Source organism: Trachinotus anak, unplaced genomic scaffold (assembly GCF_046630095.1).
Source record: "Trachinotus anak isolate AG129_WGS33_773 ecotype Australia unplaced genomic scaffold, CSIRO_AGI_Tana_v1 ptg000014l, whole genome shotgun sequence".
NCBI lineage: Eukaryota > Metazoa > Chordata > Actinopteri > Carangiformes > Carangidae > Trachinotus > Trachinotus anak.
In genome coordinates, this window is record NW_027273865.1 from 3,152,994 (window position 1) to 3,167,794 (window position 14,801).

General features: G+C 44.6%; 1 protein-coding gene across 2 annotated transcripts in view; it reads right to left on the reverse strand.

Moving 5' to 3' along the window:
* The window catches only part of LOC139631992 (fibroblast growth factor 12-like), a 54,610-nt gene that overhangs the window by 26,176 nt on the left and 13,633 nt on the right, over window positions 1–14,801 (reverse strand). Inside the window, exon 1 of one of the 2 annotated variants that reach the window (XM_071496700.1) lies at window positions 13,312–13,877. The exons of the other annotated variant lie outside the window; for it this stretch is intronic. Within the exon in view, the coding sequence (XP_071352801.1) occupies window positions 13,312–13,417 (106 nt within the window). The 5' untranslated portion in view covers window positions 13,418–13,877. Of the gene's footprint in view, window positions 1–13,311; window positions 13,878–14,801 lie in introns of those variants that run through there. 2 annotated transcript variants of the gene reach the window in all.

The following is a 14,801-nucleotide window of genomic DNA, read 5'->3' on the forward strand; positions in this document are numbered from 1 at the left end:
AACACAACGCTGGAGTTTCAGACTAAAACGGAACCAACAGCGTTTTCTAAAGCCTCTGTTTTAGGGGCTGAAACTCCAGAGTCGTGTGGACGGCAGGAGGAAACGTAGAAGAAGAGACGCTGTGTAAATCTAAAACGTTTTAGTGTGGACGCAGCCTGAGGCTCAGAGTTTGAGCTCATATCATCTGTATCACCTGTTTCACTTTGAGTCAACGTGGACTAACGTTAGTCAGACAGGGCGGGGACACCAGACTTAACACGAGGTCGGATTTTTTTAAGGGGACAGTTCAAGAACGCAGCATTGGAGAAAAATCAACTGATATGAGCAAGATAATGGTGAGAGGTTCTAACCTCCAAAGCTGATCTAAGGTTGTTTATCTCACCTTATATTTAATCCGCTCCTTATCATTTCACCTGCAGATATCTGTAGTGCGTACACCTGGTCTGAGGTCTGAGTCTGACCTTCTGCAGTTTAGTCACATCTGTTTGACACATGAGGTCTTTGATATAAACAAATCTCAAATATCTCCTCACTCCTCAACCTCCTGACAGCTGTTTGCTGGAGAAAGAAGCGTCACTCTGGAGTCTGGAGTTTGAGTTAGAGTTTATTGCTGATCAGTATGTCTGTATGTCACATGTCAAAGCCTCTCTCACAGGTGAGAGCAGGTGAACAGAAACAGAAAAGGTTCAGTATGAAGCCTTGAATATTGTGAAAACACATTCACATTGATAACAGTGACTGTCCTCTGTAGTTGCATCAAATCAGAGTCCACCACCAAACCAGTTAAAATAAAATCTGTGTCCTCTGAGAGTCCAGAGAGGAACACTGCTGTACTGCACACACACTTCCTGTTGGAGGCTGTGACTGCAGGATTACATAAAACCATCTTTATGCCTGCTGCATCTTCACAGCAGTACCAACGTGTTGTCGGGGCTGAATAACCATGAGATCTGCTCTGAGATCTGTTCTGAGATCTGCTCTGAGCAATGAAACGCTCTTAACCTGCAGGTATCAACACTTCCTGAGTCTCAGCCAGCGTCCTCTCAGTGCTGCTGCTGTTCCACAGCAGTAATGATTCACTCATCGCCTCACGTCTGATCTCACTGTGAACGCTGGAGAACAAACCGCAGCCTCAGGTGGGAACACAAAATCCTGCAAAAACTGATCCCACATCAGTGGACAGGTGGAGCGAGGCCTGACAACAACAAGCTGTTTTAACAAAAGGTTTAGACACTGAATCTAATTACACTTTAAAAATCTACAGATGTGTTTTAACTAAAAACAACATGTTACAACAAATTTTATGTCCTATCTGAGAAATGTCAGAAAACGGTGAAAAGTGTCGATGTCAACAAATCTTGTTTTGCCAGATCACCAGGCCAAAACAGATTTGCCAGTTCGCAAAACGATTTTATTAACCAACCAGTCCTCCAACCTGAACTGGTCCCCTAACCTGAACCAGTCCCCCAAACCTGAACCAGTCTCCAAACTGAACCAGTCCTCCAGCCTGAACCAGTCCTCCAACCTGAACCAGTCCCCCAACCCTGACCAGTCCTCCAACCTGAACCAGTCCCCCAACCCTGACCAGTCCTCCAGCCTGTACCAGTCTCCAACCTGAACCAGTCTCCAACCTGAACCATTCTCCCAACCTGGACCAGTCCCCCAACCTGAACCAGTCTCCAACCTGAACTAGTCCTCCAGCCTGAACCAGTCCTCCAACCTGAACCAGTCCTCCAGCCTGAACAAGCATCAACCCTCTCATACGGCCAATAGCAGTGTGTCCTGAAATAGCAGCAGCGGCAGGCGTACTGAACCTTGGTTGTCATGGTTACAATTGTAAACACACGGACTGAACCACGAGCAGCGTACCTACCTGTTGCCATGGCTACAATAATAACAGTCAAGGCTTGGCTAGGTTTCGGAAAAGATGGGGATTTGGGTAAAAATAAGCACTTCCTCAACATTAAACAATCTTTGTTGTCATGGTAACAATAATAACAGTGAAGGGTCATGGATAATAGAAACAACACAAACTGCTACTTTCACATGGGAATCGAACACGGCTCTCCTGTGTCATATTCATCCATCCACCCCAACCTCCTCCTGACATGGACTTTGTCGCTCTATAAACTACGTCACCGCACTTTTCCCTTTGCTCCTGTCATCATTACAATGAGCACTAGATGTCGCCTAGCAACAAAACCTATAAAGACCTATGGGCTTGTTTGTTACAGGACAGTCTCTGATCATCAGCTAAATTATGCACATTTTGGATATGTCTTTTGTATTCTAACTGTTGAGTGTGTACAGATAGAAAAGGAGACAAATGTCAAAATGTCACTGTGACACTAAACTTCCTGTGATACCAAGGACGTGTGAATGAACCTCACTGTGTTTTGACTGGTCATCATGCATGGCCGGCAACAGTACTGGGCTTATGGGCTTATAGTTTCAGCAAAGCCCCCAGTTTTTGACTGCTCATCACACATTGAGCTGTCCAATATGACCAAAATCTCATATCTGATAAAGGTAATTTCATATCCAGATAACAACACATCACAATATAGCACGTCCTCTGTAAACCCAGTGACTAAACATGTACTAAATAAATAAATGTGGATTCCCTCCTCTACTTTTGCCCAACACTCTTGAGTTGAGTGTTGGCTCAACATTGTGTTTGTTGGGTCGAGTCTTGGCACCAACTCACAAAGACCCAGTTCTTGGACGGTGTAAACTGGAGCCATGTCTTTGCAGATGTAAGTTGCAGCAGCAGTCATTATCTCCCTCCATCTTCATGACTCTGCCATGTGGTGCCCATGTCTCAGTCTGGGGTTTGTTCTGAGCACATGATGCTACTTTGGTGGCTCTCATCCACAGACTCGACCTGATCCTCACGGAGGTGGTAAAAGAGGTTAGTGGTGTTTGAGTCTGTACAGGAACCGGTCTGTGGCAGACTTTTCATATCCACACCACATCACTGAGACAGAGGTGGTCCCTCTTTTAGCTACGAGCTCCTCCTTTTGTCTTGGACCCTCTGTGTTCATAATGACCCCGTTCTACATCACCTCCATGTTTGTGTTTCCTGCCTTCATCTGCGCCATGTGAAGAACGCAATGCATGGTCGAAACGAAGGGTCTGCCACAGAACAAAATAAACGAGACAAAACAATAAACAACCTGATCTTAAATCTCAGTATTTCACTGTTATTTTAAGGATGGATCCTGATATATTGTCCCACTTTCAGCTGTGTGTCTGTTCACTGTGTTCACCTTTATCAAATTGCCTGAAAACAACACCAGGTTACACTGTAACCGCACACACATCGACATAAATCAGACTGTCAGTTATTGCTCAGTTTCACACCTGAGACTCTTTGGTGTAAACATTTTTTCTTACTACCAGCCAAATCCACCATTATAACAACCATGTTCCAGGTGCATTTAAAGGGAATGGGAGGAGGCTCTCTGACTGGTTAATGTACGTTATGCCCTAAACACTCCTATGATTACTTAAGAGACTAAGTACAACCCTTTGAACCATACACCTGGAGCAGCCAACGGTTTTTCCATCAAACTAGACAGACTCTGTTAGAATCCAACAATGATCCAGATCAAACCACATCTGTGGTTCAGTAACCCACGATTCCTTTCTGTGCCTTCACTGTTAAAGGAAGGAAAATGTCAAAAATATTCTCTTTAAACAGACAGATGGGGGAAAGAGAATCCAACCATGAAAATCGTTAATGATGCTGACTTCATGGTGCAAATCAGTAGAACTCAGATGAGTTTATTTTCTTAGTGTAAGTCTGAACAGGGAACTCCACAGAGTTTCCACTTCTCAACCTTTCAAACACCTGTGGAAGAGTGGGCGGGACCTTCACCCTGATTGGCCGCTGGTGGAGTGAAAGGTGACACGATGAGTGATGACGAGTGGACAGGACAATTAGCTGTGAAGAGCTTGTTACACAATCCAATTATCAGCTGAAGAGAGGATGAGTCACTGACAACAAACAGGGAGTCATCATCATCATCATCATCTTCATCAACACGCGGGGTGTGTGTTGTGGTTCCACAGTGTGATGGAGAGAGAGGGAAGTGGAGACGAGAATGACAACAATTCACCACAGCTACAGGATATACAACTTACAGGCTGCATCAGCCACTCAGATTAATTCACACACAACATCAGGAAGCAGCAGCTGCCATGGTGAGGCCAACACTGAGACAAACCCTGGGTTCACATCAGACGAGGGCATCAGCTGTGTGTTCCCTCAAAGATCAGTATCTTCTCTGGTTTGATGTTGGTCAATAACATAAGGTCAAAACCTGTGTCTCCATTCAGGAGCGGCATCTGAAGACTGACTGAGGCACAGCGGCGCGACTACACTGTCCTTCAAATGTGTCCTTCTTTTCCTGGACAACAAAGACTCCAGCAGGTGGATCCTGAGTCACTGTGCAGCAGTAATGATAATAATCTGTCAGCAACAGGCACAGGCAGAGAGTCTGAGGATCACACTATTAAAAGAATTGTGTTTCAGCTCAGTTCAACAGTAAGAGAACAACTGTTAAAACTAAGGACCTGAAAACCTCAAGTCTTTGCGATGAAAGTTATGTGTTATCAAAGTTGCTCTGCAACAGGAGCTGTGTTTCACGATACAACAGTAAAGGCGGGAACAGCTGGTGACACAAAGCAAAAATCCTCCACTGCCCACACCGCCTCATTGTACGAAGGGCCACACCTTCGTAGACCAGGTCCTCTGAAGGAGGCAACTTAAGTTCAAGTCTGTGAACAAATCCACTGATTTAAATACTGGTCTGATCAGGTTTTTATTCTTAAGATTGATCATAATAAATGTTATATGAATCATTTATGTTCAACCCCAACATGCAGTGTAAACATCAGTTAAATGAATATTTACCAGCACATCTATGACGTACATCGGCTCAGAGTCATGAAGCCGCATTAAGAGTTTTTCTCAGTGTTTGAGGAACTCAGGTGGATGTTGATGTCAGTTTATGAACTATTACTTACCACAGAAAACCCTGATGTTTTCAATAACTGTAGCAACTAACACTCTCTGCATTTGGTTTATAATTACTACCAAACTGTTTGGGCCCTTCATGAGTATATTTTAGTAATTTACAGATTCATTTAGGAAATTATGAGGACAGTTTCCAGTAAATTTGTTTGGGAATCGTCCTTTTTTCTTAAATACAGAGTAAAAAAAGGAGAACAGCCACATCATGTTACAAATCAGGGGCCAAATGAACAGTGATGTGAACAGTGATGTGTCCAAACTTGGAGTTTCTGTTTTAGGATCTGGAATCTATTTCTGATCAAAACAAAATCCTGTTTGAAGATCACAAACATCAGAGTCTGACCTGATGAAGAGCATGAAAAATTATCAGTACAGTGAATATTTCAGCTCTGCAGTCTTGTGACGTGCGAACGCTCTGATGCTATTAAAAACTAATCCTCCTCATCTAATCACTTTGTTTCTGGGCCCGGGGCCGACGTGTCCGGCAGGTTTCATGGATCCTGCTGACGGACTGAACTGAACCGAGACTGAGGAGGATTAACACTCATTAACACTCACGTGGAGAACGTGTCAGTGAACGCACCACCATGCTGAATGTAGGCCTACACTCCCAGCAGAAAAAACTAGGTCAGCGTCTTTAATTACTGTCGTGTATTTGCGTCCTCGTACCTGCGCGCTGGGACTGAGAGCAGAGACAGAGACGAGGATGAAGAGAAGCATCTTCATCTCCATCATTCACTCCATCACTAATGAGTCAGTCTGCTGCAGATCATCCTGCTCCTCGGAGGAAGCAACAGTTTGACGCTGCAGGTTTGAGATCTGAAGACCTCAGGGCTGAAGAAACGACATGATTCAAGGAAAATGTTTAACAAACACTGTGATTACATTTTCATTTCATTTGTGGTTCACATCATTTAAACGAGACATTTTTATACCAAGTGTCACAAAGACTGGTCTTGGTTTATCCATGGTAGTCTTGTATTTATGGATTGTATGCTGGAGTGGAAACACAGGGGACCCAGGGTGGAGCCTGGGGGAACACCACAGGTCAGAGAGGCCACAGAGGAGGCAGCACACACCACTGTTCCTTTAATCACCACATGGTCAACGTCCTTATTCACTCCTGCTCCTCAGAGAACCGACCCGTCACATTTTAATCACATGGTTTTTAGAGTCACTGCTGGTAAGACCCAGAGATCATCAGGACGTCAGATAGTTCACTAATGAAATGTGTGTGGCTGAAGGGCATGTGATGATACTACAGACTGTGAGGGTGACACTGTTGCTCTGTGTCTACAGACGCCCCAGGTTTTCTTTTTTCAGGAGAGGTTTGAAATAAAAATAAAGAGAAAACTAAGAATAATAAGTTAATTGAATCGATAAATAAAACAGGATTCATACCTCAGTCTCATGTGTGATCCACGCTTCTATCACAGCTTGTTCTTTGTGTGCAGTTTGTCATAAATTATTAAGACACATTGTATGTACATCATGTTTGTAGTGCATGGAGAAACAAAAATCCTCTGGAAGGAAATATGAATGTTTTTAGTCCTGTTTAGACTGAGACTAGCGGTGAACTGGCGGCACAGTGGTGCAGTGGTGAGCACTGTCGTCTCACAGCAAGAAGGTTCTGGGTTCGAACCCTGGGCTTTCTGTGTGTCCCAGTACTCCAGCCTCCTCCACATTAGGTTAACTGGTCACTCTAAACTGCTCTCTATATGTCAGCCCTGTGATAGACCAGGACCAGAGGATGGATCCACAGAACCCTTCATAGTCCTTTAAGCAGCTGTTTGTTCACTCGTCCATTCACAGGTTTACTCACATCTGTACGACCACACTGACCATCCTGGTCTCTGCTGAGTAATGAGTAATGCCAGTCTGATAACTTCATATACTCACACACACACAGAGGGAGATGAGGGACAGGACTGAAGGACAGGAAATCCACACCCAGCAGGTGTGTGTGTGTGTGTGTGTGTGTGTGTGTGTGTGTACAGTTCAGGTATGTTTCCTAATCAATAGACAAACTGCCTCATCAGAGGACAGCAGAATGTCAGCAGGACACTTACACGACCACGAGACCATTAAACCGCCAGAGACCGACAACATAGTACTCGAGTACACACAGAACTCCCAGTACACAGTACTCAGAGTACACACAGTAAACACAGTACTCCCAGTACACACAGTACACACAGTACTCCCAGTACATACAGTACACACAGTACACACGGAACTCCCAGCAGACAGTACTCAGATTATACAGAGTACTGGGTAGTACGGGGGGGGGGGCTTACAGGTGGAGGTGACAGACAGAGGAGTGTGATAAAAGTTTTCCAGGACTAGGATCACACAGACGGCGTCATCACACACGAACACCTGCGTGCATCACATGACTCGCAGCTGCTTTTTGTTGAGACGTCTCTTACTGTGGCTGCATTCTCCTGTAAGTGAGGCATTGAGGTGACTGCGGCTGACGTCCCGTCGCCGTCAGAGCCTGTCAGACGCTTTGTTTTTACCATACAATCTCAGACTGTGTCGAGGACTGAGATGAAGTTTCTTTGAGCTGAGCTGCTCTGACAGGAGCTATTTCTGACTGCTCTGTGTTTAGATACGTTCAGAAATGGAGTTTGTCTACTTTTGTTTCATGTAATTAAAAAAACATAAGAGCAATAGAGCTCCAAATGTAGATTATTCCGCTGCTGAAAATAGTCCCCAACAAACGCACTGTGAGCAGCTGGTTTCCTGGTTTTCAATCGTAGCTGGTTTGCATAAAATATAAAATAACACCAGACTTATACTTTAAGTGTCATTCATTTAAGAATTATTTCGCAGCATCCGACATGTCGTACCACAGAAGAAGAAGGCTTGTTACTGATTACTCATTCAGCTTATAAACCCCCACACATACACACAGATACACACACACATCCACACACTGCAGCTAAACCCAAAAAAACCCAGGAACAAACGGTGGTGTGGGCGGTGGAGAGGACAGCAGCTGGATGTTCAAACCGAACAAAGACACTCGCTGCATGTCAGCAGCATCACGCTGAAAAATCCCACTCTTTATTGTCAAGCACCAAACGTACAGGACTGTACATCCAAAATACATTTGATATCAGAATCCCTCCATTTCTGTTGGTGACTCATCTCACACAACAAATCCTGGATTTGAGGCGACTGGTCCAGTGTCTCCATCACTGAGATCCTGCAGCACCGTCATCCTCCTTTCAAGAACAGTCCAACAACATCATTCTTTCTGTGTGTCCAGTACGGAGAGGTCCAGTATATGTTTAGTTTAGCCTAGCACAAACAGAGGAGAGTGCTATCCTTGCTCCTTCCAACAGCTTCATGATTTAGGCCAAAGCAGACAACACACCCTCATTTACACACTGAAGTCCACTGCAGAGACACAGCACATGTTTGGATGAGTTCATGTGGTTCACATCGGTGCAGAAAACATGACATTCAGGACATGTGACACAACACAGCTTCAATAAAAGGTCCAGCTGCGACTGGTGATGCAGAGGCTGACAGTTCAATTCAAATCTCTTTAACTTCTCTGATCCTACAGCTGAAGGGCTGTGATTAACAATCATTTTCATTATGAATCAATCAATTAATAGCACGTAATATCAGAGAACTGTGAAAAAGGAGCCAATGAAAAGAAACATCTTTTCATCTCATCAGCCGAGATGTTCACTTCACTGACTGAGAGAAGGAAAATAGCCTCATCTATAATTCAGGACCAGCAACACACAACTGGATTCAAACGTGCTCTTTATGATGGGAATTCACTGTTTTCAGGTTGTTTTTGTTCAGTTTCACGTCCTCACTGAAACATCTACTAGAAAGCTGAGACACAACGTCACCAGGTTCGCATCATCATCTTCAAAAAAGTCAGAAAAATGAAAACTCCATTTCTGATTTCTGTCTCTGAGCATGAGGACACTCTTTAAAACAGCGAAGGCATCACTTTGTCTCTGTTCCACAGAGCTGTTGGACACCAGGACAGGATGGAACACACTCGTGCTGCATCATTAATCAATTTAATAAAAAATGTTCTCCAATTTGTATTGTCCATAAAATATCAGAAAAATAGTCATGACAAGCTCACTATAATTTAATTTCATTGATCTACCAGTTAGTCTAATCTACATGATGTCAGTGAAGGTCACACAGGTAATTTAAATGATTTAAATGAATTTCAGGTGTGTGTTTGTCCCTCCTCCAGATGTGACCAGGCCACGCCACTCAGTCAGTGACAGGTGATCCAGATGTGTCTGTCGTTTGGTTTCATCACTGCTGTCACTGTTTCTGTCAGTTTGATGAATAAAGTTTGAATAGGAGCTGGACCAATCAGCTGCAGCCAGTTTACAGAGCTCAGTGACAGAAGACTGGAGACACACCGCCATCTGCTGGACACCAGGACAACTACAGCTCACAAGACCAGTCCTATTAATGCCAGTGCTACTACTCATACTACTAATACTACTAATAGTACTAATACTAATACTACTGCTACTGCTACTAAGACTACTATGACTGATACGGCTGATAGAAGTTATGATGTGATTCATGAGGACTCACACACATCCACAGCATGCATACAACTGTTATCATCTGTTATATCAGTCATATAGACCGTATATGTGTGTGTGTGTGTGTGTGTGTGTGTGTGTGTGTGTTAAATGTTTGATGTTGAATCACTATTTCAGGAGATGCTGCTACTGCAAAATTTATGATTCTGAAAAACAAGCAGCCTTTTGAAGCGCGCACACACACACACACACATACACACACACACACACACATTCTTGTACTTCTATCTTTGTGAGGACACTCAGTGACATAATGCATTCCCTAGCCCCTTACCCTAACCTTAACCATCACAACTGAGTGCCTAACCCTAACCCTGACCCTGACCCTAACCTTAACCTAAACCTAATTCTAACCATAATGCTAAAACCAAGTCTTAACCTTCAAAATGTGATTTGAAGGTGTCTCAAAAAGTGAGGACTGGCCAAAATGTCCTCACTTTCCCAAAATGTCCTCACTCTGTTAGTAAAATACTTTTTTTGGTCCTTACTATGTAGCAAGTACAAGTACACACACGCACACACACACACACACACACACACATACACACACACACACACACACACACACACACACACACACACACACACACACACACACACACACACACACACACACACACAACAGTAGTTTATCTCTTGTTGCAGATAAAACATGACAGCCTCACACGCAGTGACTGAACTCACTCACAGGCAGATGTCAACACAACAGGCCTCTGACCACAGACATGTAAAAGTATTTGTGTCTCATTTTGGTCATTTTGTCTCTTTGTTGTCATTTTTTTGTCTTTGTGTTTCTTTCTGGGACATTTTGACCCCTGACCTCTGGGCCCATGATGGGCCGGTTCAGTAATCCACGACTGTATGGAACTGTGACTGGGTTTCCAGTCAGTGTGTAAAACACAGGCCTGACTGACAGAGGAGGAGAGATGCTGAGTGTGATCAGCAGAGGGAGACAAAGAGATGGTGATGACCCCTTCACTCAAACTGTGGTCATAACCGATACAACAACAGACGTCACATGACCTCAACACTGTGTTGACAGTTAGCAACATTAGCAACGAGCTGATCTTTACTTATATGACTCATCACTTCTGCTTCACTTCAATGATCTGAACACAGGTGAGTAAATATCACTCCTGCTGCAGGACTCAGTCAGTGTGATGTCACAGTCACAGTGTGATGTCACAGTCACAGTGTGATGTCACAGTCACAGTGCGTTTCTATGGAGAGTCACATGATGTCAGTCAGTGTGTTTCTATGGAGAGTCACAGGAAGTCACAGTCACAGTGTGTCTATGGAGAATCACATGATGTCACAGTCACAGTGTGTCTCTATGGGGAGTCACATGATGTCACATGATGTCACAGTCACAATGTGATGTCACAGTCACAGTGTGTCTCTATGGATAGTCACATGATGTCAACCACTGTGCAACAAACTGTGGTCCAAGGTTCAGCTGTGAATATACGAGGTGCTGAAAGACCTGAGGAAACCCACAGCTGCTCAGACAGAAATACATGATACTGTAACTATAACTGAGACATCACTGTCAAGGTCACACACACACACACACAGAGGAGGTAATTTTAGTTGTGCGTTCTGTTTCTGTCACAGGTTAAAAATGTTGGTCTCTATGTTTTTCTGAATCGAAAATCCTTGTGAAGGTGGACACAGTTGTGGCTGGTCTCAGGCCAGCAGGTGGTCTGAACACTGGTCTGCAGACACTGAGCTGTTCATCTCCATTCACCTGGTTAATCCCACACAACGAGCCCCGACTGTCTCTACACCAGTAAATAAACATTGTGAGCTGATAATATATCAGATGTTTGTGTTCAGCAACACAAACCACTGAGGTCACAGCTGTGCTGTTACTACTACACTGCAGCAGGAAGAACAAACTGCAAATAGTTTCCAACGAGACGACTGAAGGACGTCAGTGTCATCTCACTGTGTTTTATAGAGCAACACGTGCAGAGGTGTGCACGTGTGTGTGTGTGTGTGTGTGTGTGTGTGTGTAAAGAGACATTTGAGAAGTGAGGCCTGGTCGGTTATGAGCTGATGAAGGTGTGAAACACTGAGACCTGATCAGAGTCATTAACACTGATATTTATAATCTAACATAACATGAGGAGGAGGAGGAGGAGGAGGAGGAAGAGGAGCATTCAAATGTAAGAAGTCAGCACCTACAACGGTCTGCACACACCTACACATACCTGCCTGTGTACAAGCTCTTACAGTGTGTGTGTCCTCCTCTGTGGTGCGGTGTTGTGCTCCGTACAGGCAGAGTGTGTTTCTGCAGAGCACCCATGTGAAGTCAGAGCTGAACAGAGGCTGAGTCGGAACACAGCTGACTGCACAGGAACAGGAAGTGACACATTCAATCATAAGTTGTTTCAGCTCATTGTTGCTTTAACACACAACATATGACACAAACACTGGGGCCTGTTGCCTGACATCATCACTGTGATGCTCCTCTTCATCCTGCACACTGACAGTGTGTACATGAACACACAATCCTCCTCTACAGCGTTACATCCCACGCTACAGTCGACATCTCTTCACACACTCTACACACTACACAGACTTACACTGTGGACAGACTTTTCATCTGTATTTGCATGTTCTTCTCAATTATTTGCATGTTCTCTGCAGTGCAGCTGAAGCAGCCACACAACACCTGCACACACAAACCTGTAGAGTATGTACACACTGTGAGACAGAAAACACAGAAAACACACACACACACACACCTGAGCACAAGAAACAAACAGAATAAACATGTAAAGTATCAGGTTTGATAAAACCAGACTGACATGAAACCTGATCCAGTCTCCATCATCCAGACACATTTGTCTGTTTATCTACATTTACATTTACATGTGTTGTCGTTGTTTGGTTGTGTGTCTCCCGCACATTCATTTTATTTTGGTTAATTTTTCCACAGACCTTTGGCATCTAGGAAACTACCAAAAACTATCTCAGTGTAGTTTTACATCTCCTCTCTCAGGCTTCTCTCTGGAGCTCTAGTAACAACAGGTCAGTCAGCCAATCAGAGGAGAGGCTCTGAACCTCTCTTCTGATTGGTTGACTGTTTTCTGAGTGATCCAATAAAAATATAGCAGATTTCAGGTAAACACTCAGAGAAACCAAATCCTGCAAGGTTGGGTGGTGGGTCCAGGTGGACGGGGCTTGGGGCGTGGCTGAGGGTGGTGATTGTTTGATTATTTTTTGTTGTGACATCACAAAGTTCCAGAAGTCCTGACGGCTGGTTTTAAGGCTCAGTTTCTGAATACAGGCTGTGTGCATTTCTCTGTGGACTGAGGCTTTGATACTTTCACAGTATTAACATAGAACCTAGACCTGCTTTATAATCACAAACACATGAAAATCTACCTTAAGACTGGATGGACCTTTAATCTCAAATGTACCAGTGCTAGTTTTTTACTGTGTCCTTCCTTTCAGGTTAGTCCACATGAAGGCTCCCAGTGGTTCTGACATGTTCACTGTTTTGTGCAGACGATGTTTGTAACAGAAGTGTAGTGTGTGTCAGTGATTCACCCTTACAATTTGAAAGTCAAATCAAATACACAACCAGACAACAACACAAACTAACTCTGAAGTTAAACTAGTCCATCAAGTACCTGAGTCTACCTGCTGAAGCGGACTCACCCTGCTGGCTGCTCTCTCTGAGAGCGCTGCCCTCCTCCTCGTCTGCCTCCTCTCCTTTACTCTCCCCCGACAACAGGCGACGAAACAGGCTGCAGTAACGGGTCATGGTGCACAGAAACCTGACTCAGCTCAGAGGCTGGACTCAGAGCAGACTGAAGCCTCAGACCAGAGATTAGAGGAGTCCAGCAGCAGTCACTTAATCAGGTAGTCACTTAATCAGGCTGTCAGTGAGGAAGCTGATCAATGAGTCAGTCACTTCACTGAGCAGAGCTTCACTCTCGGAGGAGGATCTGAGGAGTCAGTCTGGTCTCTGGGTCTGTTTCTGGTGCACATACCTCTGGGTGTTCACGCCCATGTGACACACCGCCCAGCTGCTTCACTGACACTGAGCTACACTCACAGGGACACACAGTAAACAGCACAAAGGACTCTTTCCCCACCTCCTCTGTCCTCAGACACATGGATCTGGACTCTCTGGACTTTGACTGAAGGGAGAGTCTTTGTCCTCAGAGCAGCCGAGGTCCTCTGGTGCTCGGACCCTAACGAGCCAGAGTCCGGGCTCTGGTTCAGCAGCTCCTAGTGTTAACAGTGTGAGTGTTGTGGTGAAATATGTTCCTGTCATGAGCATGAATCACACCACATGCTTCAGACTCCTACAGCCGCTGCTGCTCCACATGAATGATCTCACTCATTTTACTGCAGCAGAGGAGAGGACGGGGAGGAGGCGTGGCCTGGTGGCTGTGTCGTGTGTGACACGTAGAGGGGGAGGGGACACAGACGGCGTCGGCAGGTATCATGTTCTGATCCACAACCAGTCTGAGTATCCACCAAACAATAATTTGTGATGGTAATTGATCCTGGATCTGCCTTTAATAATTCAATCACAGGTCAGCACAAGACGCTGCTGTCAGACTCTCAGAGTCTGGGTGGCCTTGATAGTCTGTTCAGGTCTGTGTTCAGGTCTGGAATCCCACTCTGGGTTCAGGTCTGTGTGTGAATGTGATCCTGCAGTAAGAGGAGAGGGGTTATTCTGAGAGTGAAGGGAGAACAGGACTATTTATATCAGAGACCGACCTGAAGCTGTTCCACCGTCCAACAAGCAGCTCTGATGGAGCAGGTTGGTGGTATGATCCCTGCAGTCTGACTTGTCAGGCATTTTCCCAGAAGAAGAAGCACAAGATAAACATCTGTCACCAACGGTGTAACTACCAATGGTGCAGCTGGTGCACCGGGGCCCCGCAGCTGTCAGGGGCCCATCACACTTTCGGTTTTGAGTCACAGTCTTTTATATTTTTGCTCCCCTCATTGAAATGTTCCAAAACTGAATGTTTTATTAAAATAAATCTTATGTCACCCCACCACTTATTTAATCTGGTTCCTTTCTTCTCAAAATTAATGGAGTAAGGCCTGCTGGGAAATCCTGATTTGACCAATGAGCTCGCTCCCTGTTATTTCTGGTAACTTCTGTTAGTGGGTGTGAATTTTTTTCC